We start from the raw sequence: 23,074 nt of genomic DNA, 5'->3' as shown, positions 1-23,074 counted from the left end.
GGGCATGTTTCAAAGTTAGGTAACATACACAGGAAATAGCTCCAGTGGGCTTTGTCACCAGGCTCTCCTCCTGCTCTCATACAGCTGATGTTGTTCCCAGTCTGCTTTCCATGCTCACAGCCATGGCATCAGGCAGAGGAGAGCATTTTGTCCCCTGCCTGGCACTGCCTTCAGCTCCACACTCTGCTCTAGGACCATCTTCCATGGGATGTGCAGGCTGGAGATTCATATGCAAAGATACAATGGCTTTTCTATTTACTAATACTGCACAACAGATGGACCACAGAATCTTAATGAAGAGCAGTGAGTAACTGCTGTATAGTATTATTTGTCTAATTAGAACTTTTTAAGTATGTACTATTCACTGGAGTGAGAGTACCAGGGGAAAAGACAAGAGTTTCTGCAATAACCATGCAATTATGATTCAGGCACTCTAGGGCTTGTGGTCCCAAAATAGCTTACATTGATTTTTAGATACAATGAGGGGGGAGTTCCCAGTAACAGCTTCCTTACACACATCAGACCCTGAGGTTACTATTTCTAGGAGCTGTGTCTGTTGGTGCTTGTTCTGATGATGCCAGATCTACTGAAATCTCCAGCCTGAGCTCTACTTTTACACATTTTGCAAGGTAAACTTTTTTTTTTAAACTGCATTTTCCAAAATTCTGTTATTTTCTGGTGAAAATTGTGCAGCCAAGAGTCATTTCTGGAGAAGGGGACACCCCCTAGAGACAGATTCCAAGCTAACAGTTTTTACCTATACACTGGACAGATGGCAACATCTTCACATTCTCTTTCCTCATACAAGGTGTCTGGACATGGCTGTCCCCCATTGGCAGAATCCTGAAGGATGATCCTGTACCGGAACTGCTTAACTGCAGTGGCATTGCCTGTAAAGCAAAAACAAACAAACAAAAAAAAAACAACACAAGTTGTCTTTCAGACACAGTTGTCATCCCAAGTTAATGATTTAGCTGCCTTGGTTAGAAACATGCTCTGTGTTTCATTTATATTTTGAAACTATGAGCATTCTAACATTTGTCCCTTTAAAATTATCAGTAGTTCAGCAGGACAGCAGCTGGAAGGATGATAAATCAACAGCCTAAGAAATGCATCAAAAAGCATCTGTTTAACAGAACACCCAATCAAGTAAGACCATAAATAAATAAGAAAATAAACACCTTAACTGGAAAAAGAATAAAAGCCAAAGAAACAAACTGTCATAAAGGAAGGTTTTCCTTCTGAGAACACATTCTGGGGGTCTCAGGCTGCTACCAGTAACCCATCTTTATGGCTCTAGAAATCAGAGATGATAACTTCCTGATGGGAAAACCATTGCAACCAACAGAGGCTAACTCCCTCCTTAACCTGAGTTGAGGCAAGACCAGTCCATCTAGAAACACAGTTCACAAAATCCATGCACAGAATGCAGCAGGAAAGACAAGAACAAGATTTATCTATTTGTCTCAACAGCTAAAGCAAACACAATCCTTGGCTGTGTAAGAGGTAAGAGCAAACTGAGAGCTGGTTTAACCAGTGCATATGGCATTCTCTGGGTACTGGACTCACTTCAAAAACAGGTGCTAGAAAAGTAAAAAGGGATCTCAGGAGAGCTCCTTAATGTATGGTACAGACCCTGTAAAAAGCTTTAAATAATGGACTTCATCAAATATGTCTGAAAGAGGAAAGCATAGTGGGCCAATAAGCCCACTATGAGTATTATTTTTCCAGCTCAGAATAAGAGCAAATAGCAAAATTACAATGTAGTAGAATAGAAGGAAAACTTAGAAGTCACATCATGAACACAAAGAACAAGCACAGATCCAAGAAAAAAGTTGACTTCAAAAATACCAAGTCACACAAGCTTCCACTGGCACATGTGCCACCCCTGAGAGATCACTGCAAGGGACACTGCACTGGCAAGAGGCTGCTCAGCACAGCTGCTGCCCTGGTGCAGGAAAAGCACATCCAGAGAGATCCTCTCCTGCTGCTTTCACAGCCATACCTGAGGTAGCTCTACAGCTTCCTACAGTCTCCTTTCACAGCCTGATCTGCTGCCTGCAAAGCCTCACAGAGAGCCTGTTCTTAAAACCTAGCCCACACCATCACTCCTGGAAATGAAACTTTTTTTATCTTCTGTCCACTACATGAAGAAAAGAGTTTATCCCTGTCACCTAATGCATAACATTTATAAAATTGCAAGGGCTTGCATCCATTTTAAGTGTTCCCCTCTCTAAACTAAGCAAACCCAGCTTTGTAGATCCAATTCAATTCCTCTCATTGCTCACTTTTACACTGTGCCCAAGGACCTGCAGCCTCCCCAGGGCACAGTGCAGTGACCCCTCAGGGGTCTCACGTACAACCTGCCTGGAATCTGACAAGCCTGGTGTGAGTTTCAGCATTTCTAACTGCTGACTTCCATTCATTTTGTAGTCCATTGCATCTCCAGAGGTGCCTGAGGCCACAAAGACGATTTAGGGAGCACAGCACTTGGCACACAGAGTCAGACCAGGAAAGCTGGGACTCTTCAGCTTCGAGAGAAGGCTCACAGGATCTCATCAGTGTGTATCAATACACTACAACAGGCAGTAGACACAGACTATTTTCACTGTGATATCCACTGTGAGATTTTTCAAGCAGCTGAGTACCCATTTAAGAGTGATTTAATTTAAGCCACTGTTCCTCAGCTTCTTGATAAAAGTTTAATGTGTCAAAAATCTACCACTTCCCTTAATTAGAACAGCTACTCTGTCAAAAAAAGAAGAGATTATATTTATAGGGCACAATTTGTGCTCAATAAATTCTTACTGGCCAGTTTATTACAATCTGATTCTTGAAATGTTCATATCTTGAGTAATAACTTCTTTTTGTGGCTTTCTACATAACAAAGCTAGGGTGAGTAATCTACAATTTTCTTGACCTTTTTTTTTGGAGGAGCAGAGGTGAGAGGGAGACTTTTGGTTCGGTCTGCCATGTTATTACTGAGTTTTAGTTTTTTAAGACTTAATTTCTCACCCATGAGAGAGTCACTAGATGCTCTGGCATTACTTTACTACTTCCTTCTTATTCACACAACCCCAATGACATGGGAACAGCTACTCATTGGAAACATTCCTTTTCTCCTGGCTGCAGACAGGTAACAATGGCAACAACTGCACATTTCCCATGTTGTACTTCCCCCATTTCTCAGAATGTACATTTCATTCAGTTCCCCTTTATTTTTAATCCATTTATGCAATTTTCACTGTCTAATATCCTCCAGCTTAGTTTGCATTCTTGATTCTAATCTTTGTGAAACAATATGAGAATCCAAAAGGAAACAAGACCCTGAACAGCTCTGACAGTAACACAAAAAAGAGCTTCTCTAGATGTGTGTGGTGCTCCTCTTGATGGTTTGAACCTGGAACTTGCAAATCACATACAGACCTACACATGCCTTGCTCCCAGTGCTACTGGCTTGCTATTAGCACAGTTTCAGAATAGGAATTACAGTCCAGGAGGGCTTCAGCCCCTTGGAGAAGCTTTCTTGGAGCTTCCAGGTCTTCTGTACTCCTGTCTGCATAGAACAAGTTCCAAGAGGTGTAGATACCAATTTCTGCAGTTTGTTGAAGTCTATTTTTTTCTCTAATGTCTTGTTGATATTGCAATCCTTCCTTTCCAAGAACCATGAACTGTATCACTTTGTGATGATTTTCATTCAAATTATCTACTACCATTTGAATCTTACCCATTTCCTTCCTATTAATCAGTACCAAATCTAAATGAGCTTCCCACAGTCATTTTCTCCACCTCAAGAAACTAAATTATCCTCAACATTTATTGCACCTTACTCAAACCCCATTTTCAAAATTGAATTTCCACACTGGCTTTTCTATAGCATTCCTTATAAATGTTAATGAGCATAATTTCTATATTTCAGTTAAAATTGCCTGATTTTTCCAGAGCACTAGCTCCGTGGAGGTCTGTCCTTTTAAAGCCAAACTGATTTCCAGCATGGCTATGACTGTTTGCCCTCCTGAAAAAAAGTCAAGCCTCAAGATCTTAGGACCATCTTAACTTCTCTGTCCTTGACTTTGCAACTCAGATAACGCCGTTTGAGAATTTCAGGGATGTCTTAACTCTGCTTCCACTTTCCTCTCTTGTGCCACCAGTCTCCATTCTCCTCCCTTACAGAGCCACACAGCTCCTACCAACCCACTCTTACTCCTCCCTGGATCTTGCATCCTTCCTTCCTCTGCCTGTCACCCCCAGGGCTCACAGAGCTGCACCACCATTCTCAGGTGAGGGACAAAATCCCTTTTCACTCCTGGAACATGGGCTGTATCAGGTCCAGCTTCCCCAGAAAACATCCAGCTTCTGATCCTGAGCAGATGGAAAGCCAGAGTCTGGTCAACATGAGACTCTGCTCACACAAAAAACAAGGACAAATTTTCTGAGATTTTCTGGGATTCAAGTCACCAAAATCAGAGTCATCTCCAATACCTTTGTAGAGATAAGAGCTCTTAAGTCTTTCACTTTGACCAGTTCTGGTTTTGTGTTTATGAGGATTGGAAGTGGCAGATCATGGACTCTCTGACACAAGGTAGAGGTTGTTGGAATTTCTTATTGTGGCACACCATGCATTTTATCTACTTTTACCCCATCTCGTTTCAAATCTGATTTAAAGCATGGGGAAAAATAGGACAGTTACTATCTAACATTTCATGTAAACTTGTTTAGAGAATTAAGTAACTGAAATTTCTAACCTTCCTCCTGGATAGCCAATGCCCAGAAGAGAAGAGGTACTTACAGGTACCATCTATTTTCAGAAGGAAGATGAAAAATGTAATTTATTGTTAGTTGTTTGCTTTTTTTAATCTCTCTGTTTTAAATCTATGCTGACAGACCAGGGAGTACCTCGTCCATGATGAAAGCAGTTACCTCTCCAGGCCACCTTCACCCCAGGGAAAGCAAGTGACAGAGGAAAATCCACCTGCTGCTCATTCAAACCACTTCATATCCTGAAACCACCCTATTGCTACTTTGATTCTTTTTTCAATCCATCCTCAAAGCCCAGGTAAAACAGACAGATTGCAGTAGACAGTTGCCACCTGTAGTATCTGAAATGGCAGAGAATCAATAACTTGCAACAAGCTCCCTGCTCCTGCCTCCCCAACAGGTGCTGGGACTCAGTGGCACTTTGTGAATTATGCTGTCCACCCATCTGTTACTGCCCTGAGTTCAGTGCTGTCTGCACTCCTGAGGCAGCAGATAATCTTCTGCCAGAAGACAGACGGTTGTCTGATGACATTTAAATGTAGGGAAAATGTCAGTTTTTTTACTGTGAGATGGTAAACTTGGATGAATTTCCTCAGATAAACTACAAACAGCTCAACTGGTAAAGTTCTGTGTAAAGCTGATTTAGTGATTCCATGTTTGTCTAAGTTCTGATCTTATGCTGGTACACAATTAATTTTAAATCTGCCAGGCAATACCTGTTCCTGCTTGATCTGATTAGTAATTCACCATCTGTATATTGCTTTCATTAAATACAACTTTTCTATAAAAAAACCACAACACCCCTAACAACTCATGTATGTATAGTGGCTTTGAAATTTCATTATCATGCTGAGGTTTTAATTGTGCAATGCAAATTAAAAAAAAAAAAATCTTGCAATGCAGCCATATCAATAACAGATTTAGCAAAAAACAAACTCCCTCATCTAAGAAGTTTTAATTTAGAATTATATTAAAATGATAACACTGCCAAGGAGGTTAAATAATTAATTTCTTCTCATTTTAATTGTAGACTATTATTTAATAAACAAAGTAATTTACCAGGTAATTTATTCTACCCCTTCATAGGCAGCTCATTTAAAGTCTAAAAATAAATTGCTAATTAAAACAGGATTCACTGTTTTAGAAAGCAACTCATTTTCCTGTAAAATATAACAAGGACTATGCTAAAGCATCCACTGATAATCTTTGAAGGGCAAGGAAACTACCAACAAAAATTCTGATAACTGAGCAGACTTTCATCTGAACAATTAATGAAACACAAATTCGTCAGAAAACCCAACATTAGATGATTATAAAGAAACTTTGTTGAACACTCGTTGTGCCTCAAAGTCAACCAACAAGATCAAAGATGTTTGGCCCTTGAAAAACAACAAAGCATAGGAGGTACTTGCACACCCCTGTACGTACACCCAGGCTGGTTGAGAAAATTACATTTGATATGCAATTGCAATAAGCAATGTGCAATTCCATGTGCAGCCATACAGCACAGGGGCCTTGGAGCTGTGACTCTGAAGGCAGAAACTCAGAAGGAATTTAAAACCAGGCAAAGAGAATTCACATGTCCAAAGCTGCTCACAAGGATCCCACCTGCCCAAGAACATCAACTCAAAAGTCAAGGTCCAAAGTCCTCAGGTCCAAAATTCATGCAGATGAATGCCCTAAAAGTTACTAGACTGGTGTGAACTTCATCTGCCACATGTTTCTAGGCCAATGCTCTAATTTTCCCCCCAAGTTTTGACGTCTTTAGGGCTTACCAGGCTGACAGGCTGTGGGGCAGGGTGTCCACTCACTGAACAGTGTCACAACACAGTCCTTCCTGCAGGGCAGGAGACACGGCCGCACCGCCTCGGGCCGGATGGACTCCGGACACCTGCGGAAAAAACACAATAAAAACTTAAAATGTGGAGAAAGATTCATTCCTGAGACTTTCACAGGGCTGTGAGCACACTGCCATATCAAAGACACCACTCCTGGCCAGAGCAAGCCTTATTTTTCTTTTCACTCATGCAACTCAGCTGAGTTTATTATGTTTCAAGAATTGAAAAAAAAATAATTGTTTTAAAAAATGGGGAGCTTGGCTAGATGACTACAGGCTAAATGTAGCTCTGTCTGTGACATCAAAACCACAAAGCTCATGGGAGTAAAACAGATATATTTATTACCAAAGAAAGTGAGTAGTTATGTTTTTAAAGTAGTCCTGTTTTAGCACAACATGCAGCAGCCTTCAAACCACCTGTCTGTAAGGGCTGATGACATATTCCTCAACTTTCAACCTCCAAGGAACACAAAAATAGTTTCAAGTGCAATACAGTAAAAAGAGCTCTGTGATTTTCTTCATTCATTTTAACTCCTACATGGAAAACATGTCATACACATTCTAATAAAAGTTTCAGACACAGTAAATATATGAAGACTTGAAGAGCAGAAAAGGGACAATTTTATGGGATCTGTCAGATCTTGTAGATCAAGTGGGTGAACAGGAAGGGAATTACTTTTTCTTACTCCTTATTAATTTCTATTAAAAAGATCACTCAACAATACTGGGTAATGCATGCAACCCAAAACGATCCCATCTGAAGGGGGAATGTGCCATTAATCCATACAAGAAAAAAAAATGTTAAAACCATGATTCAGCTACTTAAGTGTTTACTTACCCCCTTCAGTTCCATTTCCTCTTACACCACCTCAAGAGTGGAGGAGGCAAACAACTATTTCAGGCATTACATAACTTTATAAACAATATGTTTAATTAGGTAAAGTTCAAGCTTATCAATGCATTTGAGACATACATGAAGACCAGATTTCTTTCCTTTTATTTAATTAATCCCATTAACCTCAAGAATGTTAATTAACTTTACTGAAATCAGCACAGTCTGCTTACACAAACAGCATTGTTTTGAGAGTTACAACAGGAAAGGAAACTCAGTTCTAAGTCTCTAGACTCATTAATGGTGCAAAAATAATTAGCAACGCCTTGATTTTTCAATATTAAGGAAAACATCTGTGCTACTTACTTCCCTCATTCAGTAAAGCAAAGCAAAATTTGGGATATTTCTACTGCAGAATACGTAATTTTGCTGTGTTGCTGCCACATTATGGAAGTTATATAAACCAATTGAACAATATAGATCACACATATGGTACTGCCTTATTGGAGTGTAAATATAATGCAAAATCTATTTGCTTTTTCTATTTGATTAGAGCACTGCTAATAAGGAGTTGCTGAACATTATATTCAAATGTATTTCATATTTTCTTCACACCTGTCCTTCAGGGAAAATATTTGCAGAAAACTGTAAATTAGAGTAGCAGATGAGCTACAGCAAAAAATCTCCACCACTGAAAGCATAATTTTGGCCTGGATTTACATGGAAAGTTAAAATGGGCTGGATATTTGGTTTGTTTACATCACTGTTACAACAGTGATGGAGTAACACCTGGAGAGTTAGTCCTGAAATGAAATTACTTCAACGCCGCAGAGTCCACACACTTGCTGAAAACGCCTTCATACATCATGTATATTATAAACAAACACTAGCAAGCTCTCTTTAAATACCTTTTGGGAGTGACCTGGCCAGAGCTGCTCTTCCTGCAGAAGACTTTCCTGGTCTGGATGCCCACCCCACAGGCGGGCTCCCCGCTCCAGCTGGAGGTGGCGTTGAGGGCAGTGCCCAGCACGTCCTCGGAGCAGGAGCTCCAGGGGGATACGTCCCAGAAGAAATGCACACACGGGTGCTCGTTGCAGGCACGCTGCTCCCGCAGGGCTCGCTCAGGGGGACAGCCCTTTCCACCTGAAAAGGGTCAAGAGAACACCACATCCTCATTTCATGTTCTTAAAAAGTCAGGTTTGCACAATACCTTCTCTTCCCCCCCCCACCGGAAAAAAGTAAATAAAGCTTAAATAAAGCTGTTGACCTTTATGGCTGCAATAACAACCTTCTAAAATATTGTTTCCTCATTAAACTAGCCTTGCATAAAATTGTATTCCAATGCATAATGGAAACAAAAACAGGCAAAGTGTATTTCTGAGTTACTTTATCAATAACTCCTACACACAGCCAAGTTAATTCCGTTTAAATGCCAGTATCACTCAGCAAACATGCAATCAGGTTTAAAGACGAATTAAGCATTATTTTTGTGTTCATTCTCCTTGCTAATCTCCCTTCTCTCCCAAATATGAGAGAGAAGGAACATCTCTCTCTCATATTTGGACTCTATTCACGTGTTCCCTTAAGGATTTGAGCAGTAGAGGAAGCTGAACTGTAATGACAGCAGGATGCATCAAATGAAACCCACATCTGCAAATCAAGGAAGGAGAAAACTTTAAAGACACATTTTGAGCATGAAGCCTTCACTTCTTTGAAGGACCATCCTTCGAACTCATGTCCAAAGATTTTGCCAAACTGATGCACTTTGTCAGCAACTGGTGACAAAGCCCCAAAGTTGAGGAGTTTGAGGAGCCTCCCAGAAGCTGAAACACTCCAGCCAGCAGCCTGAATTTATCCATAAAAGCAGATGATCCTAGCTCAAAAGCTATGGAGTAATGCAGTGAAATTTAACAGTAAGCATTGTCATTTTAGGAAGAAAGAAGAAAAAATTACCAAAATCAAAATCATTCTCCTCCTGGAGGGAGTACCCAGCCAACTTGGGACACAGCCAAAATGCTGGAGGTTTTGAAAGAGGTGAAGTGCTAGGAACAGATACCACAAGGTTCAGAGCAGATTTACACCCTACTAAAATCAACAGGAGATGAAGGGATGCCAAAGGGATGCCTATTGCCTTGCAGGACTGACCCTCCTGAAAAAAGGTAAGGCCCCAAATGGCCACAATGAACAGCAGTGAGAAAAGAAAAAGAGACAAACTACCTAGCCCACTGGATAATCATGTCACATTACCATTCATCTTTTCATGAAAATGGACTGCTCCACACAGAGCTCAGTCTCAGAAATGTTTAGAACGATGATGAAGTAGAATATGTCCCAGGTAGCTTATTTCCTGAACAATCTGACTTGGCAGGAAAAACACAAACCAGTTCTTTTTTCTTGTGTGTTTGAAACACACCTTAAAAATAAAAAAATTGTAAGAAGCAAATGGCAAAATGCCTGATCCATTAGTAAGAAAAAAAAAAGCAAAATTAAAGAACATTTCCAATCCAAATTTTTAACTTCCCAGGGAAAAATTAGGGTGGCTTTTTTTTAAATAATGTTAGTTACAATATGTTAACAAAGCTCTCCTAAACAAGGCTAATTTAACTTAGCATATAAAAAAAGTCTTATCCAAACTTGCCTGCAACACTGCAAGCAGGAGATGCTGTTTTTGTAAAGAGCACAAGGGCCTGGCCACTTTCTGCATTTCATTGATAACTTTTGTACAAAGAAAGCAGGACAACATGCCCTTGCCTGGACATTCCAGTAGCCATTTAAAGATTATTTATGATGTTCAGCAGTTCCTATAATTCATTTTACACCTGCTGGGAGTGTCTGCTCCATTATATCCTCTTGCATCAAGTTTCAGACTTGCTATGTAAAAAATTATCCTTTAAAACCTGATTGAAATCCAGTCTCACACGTTTCATCAACAGCTTCCTGGTTACATTCTGGGAGCAGGTAAAGAGCTTGGAGAAAATGACCCATAATTTCCATTAGTCCTTCAACAGTAGAGCCACAGCTGACACTTCCTCCAATGACAGAGGACAAACAAAATGGCCCTTGCCAAAGTACCAAAGCTCTGTAGAAGTCAGGTGTGAGCTGGGTATGAAAAAGGTAGAAAAAGCCAGGTAATTCAAAATTGCCTTAACATTGCAGTGATAATGGTATTAACTCCACTTCCACTCTCCCAAATTTCAGTCACTATCTGAACACAGATGTGCACTCTGCACAGGAAATCATAACATCATTGCTAAAGATGCACAGAAAACTCAGGGAGTTTGATTTTAATAGTTAATTATTCCTTCCTCACAAACTTCAAGTATTCAATTCAGAGAAACTTCAAGTATTCTGAATACAGCATTTTTAGGCTAGTGCCTTTCAGGTTGATTGTGCTTCTGTACTTCCAGAATTCACTTCTTCACCATTTCACTCTCGTTTTACCATGTTTTACCTGTTATTTGGATTCATTATATCCATGGAAAATATAAGACCAACTGTATTTTCATTTAAATTAATCTCTATCTCATAGACTTTTTTTTAGTAGTAGTTATTATCATTCAATCAATAATTATTTTCATCCTGAAGGGTCACAATTTTCTTCACAAGTGCTTATGAGGATGTTTATGTGAATACAGACCTTTCACATGAGTAAGGGTTTGCAAGATCAAGTCCTTACATTAGTCCAGAAACAGTGGGTGGCTTTAATTATAATTTACAAAATAGCATTTAACACAACTTGTCCTGGACTAGATTTGCATCTAAAAGTGTTTTGCTGCTGCATTAACTGCACCTAGTTTTGGCACTAGCAAGTATTTTATGTCAACAAGGCTTTAGTCTGTTGGACCTCTTCACGTTCTATGAATTTTTATGCACTTGATCCAAGACCTTCCAAATCCTGTGTGATAAACCAACACATAAATTAATTACCATATGTGTAACTGAATTAGAAGACTACACTCCTAATACAAAAAAGTTTGTTTAAATAGCTGTATCACTGATGTTAATATGCAAAAAAAACAGATACATTGTATGTCCATGAAGATCAAGAAGAAATGACATGTATTTATCAAGGACTATTTACTTACTACAAGCAGGTCAACACTTTCCAGGTGTTACATTAAAAAATAAATAAATAAGCAAGTCCTTTTCCATTTTCTGCTTTTTCATAGCTCACTGGTTTTAAATCATTACTGATATGTTCCCATATAAAGACACTTGCATGACAACTCTGTCATGCAGCAATTTAACTGGTAGAGAATGAAGCTCTCCACAACCAAATTCACACCCAGACAGGCCCTCAACAGACAGCAATTCAGAGGCTGAAGTAAATAGTTTTCAGCAGTGACAGAATTTCTCCAAGTGACACATGAACTCCAGCCCATCAAGATCTCTTAGTCTTTTGGCAGAGACAAGCATTCAGTATTGTCCCTGATTCCTGAGGAACTGGGATTAGCTCTAGCCTCAGGAAAGGAAGTCAGAGCACTAAAGGAACAGTGATGATCCAGAAATGTTCAGCACTCACCCTCAGCTGGAAGGGCCACGATGGACCTGCTCCTGCTCTGAGTGCCCTCGGCGTTCCTGCTGGAGCACGAGTGGGAGCAGGGGGACCACGGGGACCACTCGCTGAGCACACAGTCCCTGGCACAAGGGACTTCACAAGCCACCACCTCGGGATGGGCAAGCTCTGAGCAGAGGTGATGTGGAACTTCTTCACCTGGAGCAAATGAAACAAGACAGACATGGAGGGAGGCACAGCCTGGTTCAATACCCACAGCCTGCTCCAAAGAGACTGACTTGATGTCACATGTCCACCTGCCCGGGGAGGAATATGCTACAGAACAGCATGGGGTGAGGCTTCAGGCTGCAAAGTGTAATACTTGAACAATTATCTTAAAAATTTATTCAGGAAAGCAAAGAAAAAAATGTGTTTCAAGCTCAGTGTGTGACATCTTGGCTGCAGTCCACTCTCTGAAGGAGGTAAGGAAAAGGAATGAGATATTACAGCTTTCTATTGATTAAATTATCTCAACAGAACTAATGATAATTGCCCCATATTTTCTAGCAATCTCTACCTCCAGAACTTCTTTTCCAAAGTATAAATTGTGCAGGTCCCCAAAGAAATCAGATTTCTTTTTCCTGTAGGCCAGAGAAGTTTTGGTCCTTCCCCTTCAGCCTCACCAGATGAGCCAGTCTTATTTCTGACTCTTGCCTCTCACCCAAAAGTTAGGAGATCTAAAATTGTGAATCTATTGTGCCACGACCATCCAAAAGAGAAATACTTTCTGCTGCAGATGAACCAAGAGATCTGGACCAAAGCAGATGTTCTGATGAGAAACATCTTTCCAAAAGTCCTTTCAACAAGAAAGACAGTGGGGAAAACCTGCCAACCAAAAGAATCACTGCCAGAATGAGCAGCAAAAGGAGGCACATGAGGGATGTAATGTGGAATACAACACAGGGAACTATTGTTTTTAGAAAGGAAAATAAGCTATTTTTTAAAATTAGAAATTTGTGTAATTACATAGAATTTATAAGGACATTATAATTCATAAAAAATTCATAAAATATAACTCCTCTAGTACTGAATTACACCCAGTGTCTTACAAATGCGTTTTAAGTGATGAACAGTCATGACTGACTTTGCTACATTATTCAATTACTTAGCACTTCCGGATCCTCAAGAAACTTCAGCTACATTTGAAGTTTCTAGAAGCTCAACTGTTTATAAACAAAAGGGTCCCATCACATGTTACCTCCTCTTTTGCCCCTATAGTAGTTACAAACCTCTCCTTCAAGGTTTCTTTAATTATGAACCTAGGGAAAAAAACCATAATGACTATCCAGCCTTAATTATACATTAAAAAAAAAAATTAAATTGGCAGAAAGTGCCTCTTTCACCTCACGCTCCAGAAACAGGCTCTGTAACAAGGCAGCCCAGGAAGCAATTATAACTGGGAGGGGAGAAAACTGAGCTGCTTTTACAAGAGCCCACATCTACAAGTGAGTAAATAAGAGAGGCAGGCTGTGAGCACATAAAGCTGTCAAGAGCACAGTGCTATTATCTGCAGTTGCATCCCTAAATGAAGACAGGCTCATCACCCTCGAGGCACAGATAAAACTTTTCAAGCGTATTATGAGAAGGAACAGCAGATCCAGCAGGCAATCAGACTGCAAGATATGGTTAAAAATACTTTGGTTTTATGCTCCTTTTCCTTTCTGCTCACCTGGAAGGCTCAGTGTTCCACCCCCCTACACAGAGCCCCCATCCATCGGTGCTGCAATTGGCATCCCAAGGAAATCCGAGCTGAATCCACTTTGAGCAGCCTCTGTATCACCACTGCTGCTTTGGATGCTCACCTAATGCTGAAAACTACCTTCAGAAGAAAACCAATGTGAAAACAGCAAATAAACCTGTTAGGCTTATTCCAGCTGTCTTCCCAAGCCACCTAAGCATCAAAATCCCTGCTAAGGTTTGACAGCTTGTCTGTAGGGCAGCAAGGCAGCCGGGGCAGGCTGGTTTAGGAGTCAGTGGTACAGCAGCATCCAGAGATTACATGCTTTGGTGAAGCAGGGTGAAACACCTGTCCTCCTCTCCCATCACTGACAGGACAGCCAGGGACAGGCTTCAGAACCAGGCAGGATGAGGTGGGACATTGGCCCTGAAAGCATGAGCCCCACCCCTCCATCCACAGCTCAGGGTATCTGCTACATCGGCACTTTATGGCCAGACAGTGCCATGATCTTAACCAAATTCTGAATTTAGCCATTTTATTTTCCACCAATCAGACTGTGCTACAGATCTAAGCATCACTTGTTAAAAGCCAAGAAAGCCTTTCCACTGATTTAATCAGACTTTAAAAAACTCAAACCACTCCTCTCAGAAGATGATTTAAAACACTTGGGGCCCCTTTGAGGTGGCTTTTGCTACCCATAAGCTCACATGTCACATATTGTGGGGTGACCACCCTGTGGGGAAGGGGGACAAATACACTTTCAACTTCTTCCTTCCACAGTTTCTTTTCAGACTGGATTTACAGCAGGTGACAGCTACACTGCAAACAGAGGCTGCAATTCACAGTTCCTGGGCAAAGAAAGGAAGCTTTGTGCTTTGTTAGGAGGAGTTTACCACCGGGTGCAGGAAGGCACAATTCAACACTCACTTTGATTTACTTTATAGCTCCATTTGCTGTGTTCAGGTTTAATCACTGCCTTCTATTACTGCAGAAGGGGAATTTCTTCTGTACCAGCTGCCTGGCAGAGAATTCTCAGAAAACTACTGTATACTACAAAGGGAGGCAATAATCTTTAATTTTCCATGAAAAAATACTAGAACAGGACATAGCTGAAGTGTGCTTTATGCATTGTCACAGATTTAAAGGGAATATTAAATTCTCAAGAGCTTCCAAACTGTCCACTCAGTACCGTGAAAGTGTAATTCTTATCTCACATATGGCTGAATAATCTTTCTAGATCTTTCCATAATCTTTACATGCACGAGTGTTTTCTGTGAGGCCAGATGGGAGATCCACCCAAGTGGACTGAGGGAGCTGGCAGGAGAGCTCACCACACCACTGTCCATCCCTGACCAGAATTCCTGGCTATCCAGGGAAGTCCCAGAGGTGACTGGTGACTGGGGGCTGGAAATGTGACACTCAGCTACAAGAAGGGCTGGAAGGAGGATCCAGGGAACTTCAGGCCTGCAGCTTGACCTCAGTACCAGGGAAGGTGATGGAGTAGATCATCTTGACTGCTATCAAACAGCATCTATGGCACAAACAGGGGATCATTCCCAGCCACCATGCGTTAGGAAAAGCAGATCCTGCTTAACCAACCTGTTCTCCTTCTATGACAAGGTGACCCACTTAGTGGATGAGGGAACAGCTGTGCATGTATCTGTCTGCACTTTATCAAAGCCTTTGACAGCACTTCCCACAGATTTCTCCTGGAGAAATTGGCTGCTCCTGGCTTGGACTGGTGCAGTGTGCTGGGTAAAAGCCAGTCTGACACCCAGTCCCAGGGAGTGGTGGTGACTGGAGCTACATCCAGCTGGGGCTGTCACCACTGGTGCTCCCCAGGGCCCAGCACTGGCCCAGCCCTGTTTAACATCTTTAGTGATGATCTGGACAAGGGGATTGAGGGCACTCTCAGCAAGTTCAGGGACAACACCAAAGTGAGCAGGGCTGTGGATCTGCTGGAGGGCAGGAAGGCTCTGCAGGGGAATCTGGACAGGCTGGATCCAAGGCTGAGGCAGCTGTGTGAGGTCTGGCAAGGCCAAGAGCTGTGTCCTGCACTTGGATCACAAAACCCAGGCACCTCTCTAGGCTGGAGGGTGCCCAGTGGAAAAGCACCTGTGGGTGCTGGCCAGCACCAGCTGAGAGCAAGAGCTCAACCAGACACCATCACCTGAGAGCCCAACCCACACGATCCAGCTTCTGATCTGCCTGAGGAGTAAGAACTGAAACGGCACCCTCAGCATCCTCAGAGCCCAGCTGATCCCCCTCACATGCTCTTTTTTCATGCCTTAAACGCTGATTGTTCTCAGCCTCACTGAATGCTTGCTTTCCTAAAAAGAAGCTGTAGTTAAGAAAAATGTTACAGTTTTCTATTCAAAATGCTTTATTGCAAGCATCCTGACCAACTCTAATGGCATTTTTTTAAACTGATTGCCTTGTACTTGAATAGTTTAGCGATTATAAAGCTAAATACTCAAGATATAACCAACAGATAGCATTTTACAGGAAAGATTTAATCCATTTTCTTTCATGTCAGGGCGTAGTAATTACAAAAGAAAAGACAAGCATGGCATTTTTGTAAATATATTTGCTAACAAAGTTGCTCACAAATGCTAACAAAGACCTAATGTACTGGTCTCTCACTTGAATTCTTTAACAAGTAACAGAGAAGCACCATTCCTGAGCAGAATTTTACATTCACCTAAAAGCAAACTAAATTCTTCCCAACAAGAGAAACAAAATAAGGAATGACCTAAAACCCTCCTTGAACTGAAGAGCTTGGCTTTTTTCCAGAAACTTAATTTCTTTTTTCATTGTCTTTTGCATTCCAGAAGAAGAAGCCACTCCCACAGTCCTGAGTAATGCACTCCATGGTGAGGCACTGAACCAACAGGAATGTTTTGTTTGGAATCATTCCAATAATAAACTGCACCTGTCTGTTTTACACTCTGCCTTGCAGCTCTGGTGCACTGTCTCGTTCGTCCCAGTGACCTGTTATGCCCACCTCCCATGATGCAGTTTTTAATTACTCCTGCAAAAGACATCCCTCCTGGCTCAGGAAAAAGGGAATGTCCACTGGACAGGAGACAACTAAGGCAGCAAAAATAAAAATCCCATCAGGCAGCAGGAACCAAAAGATCAACTCAATAACAAACCGAGTGTTCTCCTTTTGACATTCAATAATATGATACCATGCTCATTTTTTAGAAAGAAAAATTGCAAAGTCACTTTGAAGTTTTCATGTCTGAACATGTTTGGAGCCTCAAGTGACCTCCATGATGGGAAAAGACCCAAGACAGGAATTGCATTTCAGACCGTTCTGCACTGCTACCTAGAAGTTCAGAAAATTTATTTTTTGCACAAGTGACTGCTGCAAAAATGCTGCATATTTAATGACAATTACCAGTTTGCCATCAATATTTCTCCTTGTAGCATTTCAAATTATTCAGTGGAAATAATGAAGCTGTCATCTAAAATACTATATGTATCGTAAAATTTTACGTCCCACTTAAATCTCAGAAAAGAATGACAATAAACTTTGATTAAATACTTGCCTGTAACAGAGTGAGATGTCAACAGACAGCAGTAAATTCAGAGGGATTCCTATTGACTGCATGCCAGTTTGCTGAGAGCAACTGCATGCAGAGAAACTGTGTGCTGGCAGGATCCTGGCCTGGGCATCTCATCAATTAAGCAAAATGTTACATTTAAACGCAATAACAATCAAATTACAATAGGAGAAATTTCTTACAACCCTCCTGAACATCTTCATCTCATCACAACATCGCAGATTTATTTTTTTTTCCCACATTGCACAGCCAGCTTTAGAGAAGAAAGCATCCAGGACTTGCCATGCTCAGTCATCTCCACAGATGAATGTCACACTCCACTGCAATCCTGGCTCCTGGCTGACTGTGCTTAATGCCAGTCAACAGGTAAGAATAGCAGAAAAGAGAGGTGTCAGTTTGTCAGGGAAAGCAGTGGTGTATGGAATAAATTTAATTGCACTGGTCCATCACTATTACCAGAGCCCCACGGAGGGGAAGAGGATGCAAAAGAGACGAAGAGGAAGGGAGGTCAAGAGCGTGAAAGAAGGTGAAGCTGTGAAATAGAACAAGCACTCACAACAGACCAGAGGAAACAAACACAAATAAACCCAGACATTCTTTAGCGGGGGAAGAAAACAAAAGAGATGAGACAATCCTTAAGGTTTTGAGTCAAAAGACTTGGTCAAATGCCATTACAAAAACATTTTCAATCACATAACGCACAATGAAGAAAAAGGGAGTAACAATGCAGGAGTATAAGGAAAAAGTAAAAGTAAAATGTACAAAAAAGGAACAGAGGCAAGGATCATGAATATGGAAAGCAATGTATGTCTGGAAAAATGTTACAAAATCTCAAGTCCCTGCATAATTAGCCACAATCCTGTCCCTTACCTATGTCCAAGTGATCATTACAGAAGTTATGAGAAAAACATGAGGACGAGTATAGAAAAAAAAAGCAGTATCTGCTTTCCTTCCCTATACATCCTCTACTGCAATTTGAACTGTTTATCCACAATTCTTTTCTCTCTTTATGCAAATGCACCTAAGAAAAGTCATTTGTGAGTCCAAGGAAGCTCAGCACACGTCAGTGAGCAGCTGCCAGGCCTGCAGAGAAGGTCCCAGAACACCTCAGGGCAGAGCATCTCCAAAGTCAAGGTTAGAACAACCAACACACCTGCAGGAGGTTACCCACAGAGACATCAGCTCTGCTGTGTCTCCTACCCCACACAACAAAGACAACTTGTTCCTCAACAAAGGAATTTGCTGCACCTTCACCTGCTGAGCTTGGGCATGGAAGCAGAATTAGTTGTACCTCGTGGCTGTTTGCACAACCCCTCCTGAATGGAAGAGAAATTGCTCAAGTGGCAGCTGAAAGTAAACAAGGCTTGACTGAATCCCCAGAGAAAAGCAGGGAAATTCAGGCTGCTGTTCATAATAATTAACATAGCACAGCAATCTGAAAACTTAAAGTATAAGAACGTTACATAATCCATATTAGTGTTCTGCAGGCTTTTTTTTTCCTCTATTTCTTTTCAATTCTTTCCTTATTTTCTCTCCATTATCCCTCTTCCTTGTAAATGAGAGAATCTACACAGGTGGGTTGATCAAGACTGATTGCAATTAAGATTTATTGTTGAAATTGCTGCTGTGGTGTAATTGAAACAGGTGTCCCTCTATTTCTTTCTCTGTACTGCTTTGTTCCAAATGCTAAACAACGCAAAATATTGTAGAAACTAATCACTCAAATAATTTCAATGTATTTAAATATTATAAAATATACATATATTTTCAAAACTTTGAGGAAAAAAATATAAGTGGACTTGTTCACTCCAATAGTGTACAGAATCCATTTCATCTTACATCTTTGTACTGGGGAGAATAATTTTAGTGGAAGAATTCAGGCATTTTAGCTCAAAAAAAAAAAAAAAAAAAAGGGAAGGTGGCATTCTATACCCAAGGCATCACACCTATGAATTTCCAAACTTTTTATTTTTGACAACTTGAGGTGCCATTTTCAATGTCAAGACTTGAAAAAAAATTGCAAGGGGCTTATTACAAAGGGAAAATTAATTGTGCTCTCACACAGCCACTGACCCCAAAAAGAAAACTTGTGTGTTCAGACATGGAAAAATGCAAAACTTCTGGTTTGATTATTATGATTTTTCTTCAGATTATGCTACTCTTAATTATGACATGCCTTGCTCATTTCCTCATAAGCATGAAAAACCTATCACTGATTGTTATCCAAGTGATATTCCCAAAGTAAATTGGCAATTTGTAATATATTGGCAATAGCAGACCCTTTTTCTCTTGTAGCCCCAGAAACCACCCCAAAAGTGAGTTGGCATTAACACAGGACACTGAAAATTCATAAACAATAGTGCAGCAGATGAGGTTGATCTAAGTTGGCAAAAGTCTTGTTTTCAGATACAGTGAATGCTAATGATAATAAATAATTGGAAATACCATCTGGACTCTTTAAAAAACCTCTTTCTCCAAGTCTGCAATTGAATCTCTACAAAAAAGAGGATCAATGCAAAAGAAAATGAAAACAGTAAATTAAAATTAGATTTATGCCAACTACTTTAAACTAAGAGCTCATTTAGAAGCAGTTAACACAAAAATGTGTTCTAGTTCAGCTGCAGAGTCTGGCCTAAGCTCATAAAGCAACTCTGAGAGCTCCCACCATCCATCAGGAAACATTCAGAATCCGCAGGACCAAATACCAGGCTATTTTTTATTTTTATTTTCACTACTATCTTTTTCAATTTTGTCTCTAATTGATCCACAAATCTCAGAACTGAGCTTTTAAAAATTGCAATAAAGAAAATACACCCAGTACCACAGATGATCATCAGTGAAGGGTCTAGATGAATGCCTGAGATCTGTTCTTGACCAAAACAACACAAACAGCAAGCCATGACCTTTGGTTCTTGAGGAGAACTTCCCACTGTACACCCAGGTTTAGCAAAGTAGCAGCTGTGCATATAAAGTGCATTAGACATTTTTCAGCTGGGTTAAGTTACTTCTGGCTAATGTACCCTGACCTCTGCTTGAACCATTTTTACATAATAAAGCTGTGAATTTTAGGCAGAGTGTTTAATTCCCACTGTGTTTTGCATACTTCATTTAGTACTTAAAATGGGGATAAATCAAATATAGGAAACACAATATTAACAATATTTTCTGTGTGCCTCCACTTTGCCTATGAGGTGGAACTTTAATTACATCATTAATAACAATGCCTGCATTTTCAGACAGTAGTGCATCATTCCTCTAGTGCCATTTAAACTGCATTTGGTCTATAAACTGCTCCACCCTCTGGAACTGGTTCACTGATTATATTGGAACAGCAGCCTCATCCTGTTTGCATCTCAGCTACCATGGCATCAACAGAAGAATTTAAAGGCAGGAACCACTTATTATCACCTAAAATTGATTATTTAGAAAAGTTTCCTGATATTTTCTCTCTCCAGAAAGTTTCTATAGATTTTAAGGTGACAGTTGCTTTCAGGAAGAAAACAAAACAACAACAACAACAAAAAAAAAATCCATCAATGTTTTTCCCAATTATTCAGCATCCAAACTGTTCAAAACACATTAAAAAAATTGGTGTGTGCACCAATAGCTGCTCAGTTTTCCCAAACTGAGTGACAGTGCTAATACCTGAAGACTGTATGAAAAAATGTCAAAAAAAGGTCATTGCCAGTGCTTTTGTAGCACCCTCGTGGTGCAGCCAGAGCTCACAGAAGGAGAAGAGACGGAGATGACACAGGACAACAAAAAGGAATGTAAGGAAATAAAACTCAGGAGAAGGGTTTGCCTTTGTTGTCAAAATTTCCCCAACCTGGGGCTGTCTCCAAGGGGCTGAAGGACCATGTGCTGAGGTGGGAGCCCAGACAATTGATGTTTGCTGGGTTCAGTGCCAGCAGCTGCCCTCCCACGCTGACCTGGTCCTTATTTTCTCCAAAGTACAAAAGGAAAAAAAAAACAAAAAAACCCCAAAGGGTCCAGATTGATACCAACCAATCCTCCCCAAACAGATTTTCCAGGTCCTGTTGGAGAGCTGCTATTTTAACTTTGCTACCAGATTAAAGGAAAATACAGAATCAGTAAATGGAATCAGATGAGCACACCTCACCCCATTTTTAATCACCCTGAAGTGTCAAAGCTGTCAGGAGACATTTGGACACGCTTTTCACATATAAGAATAGAAACACAAAAAGCGAAGAATATCCGGCTAAAATTTGGTTTTCTACCACTAAATTTCTTTGTGTGAAAAAAGCAATAACCTCCCTGCAACTTAGAAAATATTTTTGTTCTGATTATTCAGCTATTAAAATAGGAAAGTGTCGTTTCACGACAATTGCTTTCGGCAGGAGATATTTTACACTTATATTTGCAAGGAATGGGAATATAAGGAAGAACAATATTAAAACCTTCAGCGTTAATCTGTATTTTCAAAGCTAAGCACATTTTGACAAACTTTCTAATAGACACTGTTCAAAATTCATAACATATATGAGCATGATTACATTATTCTAATTTATTTTCTCTCCCCTCATGCACAGCAATAAAATTTTACCTTTGAACTTATATTTATTACAACTTTCACTCTATGAAGGGCATGCAGGCACAGAAATATAATAAAGCTCTGCTAATTCCATACATTATTGAAATCCTAACGGTGCAAATGGTATCTTACTGTCTTCATGCATACTTAAAATTTCAATCCAAAACCTATTCCCTTAAAAGGGATGGTTAAGAAACAGTATGTGTTTTTCATACATTTGTAAATTGCTGTAGCAGAAATTATACCTTATATATTCAGAAAAAATTATGTAATATTAGTGTTTGTTTAGGTGTTGTAAGCAAAAACTTGATAGATGCTAAATAATTGAGAGCTCCATCCATCAGACTCCTAAGCACTATAAAAATGCAGAGAGGGGAAATGCTAGAGAAGAGCCTTTGCACACCCATGAGCTGCTGTAAATTTTGTCTAATTCCAGCAGTGAAAATCCCACTGACTTCCCCAAACTGTGAAGTGTACAGCTATACAGGATCACTTTGAACTTAACAAAGCACAAAAGGAATTTAGACCAGGAGGATCAGGGGTCACCCATAAAGCAATGACACCTGGCCAAGGAAAACATCAGGACTAACACACAAGAGAAATTTGGGGCATCTCTTAACCTGGTGGATAGAGCAGCCACTGATCCAGCAATCCAGGTGAGGGAGGAGCTCCTGCAGTCGAGTGGATGACAAAGTGTAAGAGTTGAGTCAAACTGCAAGTGCAATATTGGCAGAGCTCCTCTCTCCTGCAAAGGTCACTGCGCACATTAGCTCCAGCTCCATTGATTAGCAGCTGAGATAGCAGCACTGCACACTCCTCTGAGCCATCAGCAAGAGAGACAAGGGGGTGACTTTCTGCATACCATGTCCTCATCACATTCCTGGTAATTGTTCAGTCACAGATAAGGCACAAATAGGGAAAAAGCAGCAGAACAGAGTCCTCTGAAAACATTAACAGAAACAACAACCTTTACATTTGGCACTGCGGCATCAAAAATGATAGCTATTATTATGGCTGTAACTATGTGGCTGGGACTCAGAAGAACTACATTTTGCTTCCCTGGAAACACAGCCAGGTGTTTAACACCTCAACCCACAGGAACAGGCCTCCCCACCATGGCCAGCTTGCAGAATGCCTGCAGGACCTGAAGACATGCTGCCAGAAATGGTGCAAAGGGCTCCCAAACTCATGGGGTCCTCCTGGAGACAGGCAGTGCCAGCTCTCAATTGCAGATCAAATTTAAGCTACTGAGCCATTCTGTGTAACAAGCCCAGACAAGACAAGTCAAACCTC

General features: G+C 40.6%; 1 protein-coding gene across 3 annotated transcripts in view; it reads right to left on the bottom strand.

Moving 5' to 3' along the window:
- Positions 1 to 23,074, bottom strand: part of THSD7B (thrombospondin type 1 domain containing 7B) — a 298,829-nt gene that overhangs the window by 124,147 nt on the left and 151,608 nt on the right. For all 3 annotated transcript variants that reach the window (XM_058027753.1, XM_058027754.1, XM_058027755.1), the window contains exons 9-12: positions 11,950 to 12,141; positions 8,336 to 8,570; positions 6,534 to 6,649; positions 758 to 890 (exon numbers count right to left, since the gene is read on the bottom strand). In XM_058027753.1, the coding sequence (XP_057883736.1) occupies positions 758 to 890; positions 6,534 to 6,649; positions 8,336 to 8,570; positions 11,950 to 12,141 (676 nt within the window). The remainder of the gene's footprint in view (positions 1 to 757; positions 891 to 6,533; positions 6,650 to 8,335; positions 8,571 to 11,949; positions 12,142 to 23,074) is intronic.

Source organism: Melospiza georgiana, chromosome 7 (genome assembly GCF_028018845.1).
Source record: "Melospiza georgiana isolate bMelGeo1 chromosome 7, bMelGeo1.pri, whole genome shotgun sequence".
NCBI lineage: Eukaryota > Metazoa > Chordata > Aves > Passeriformes > Passerellidae > Melospiza > Melospiza georgiana.
This window is presented reverse-complemented; position numbering and strand designations above follow the sequence as displayed.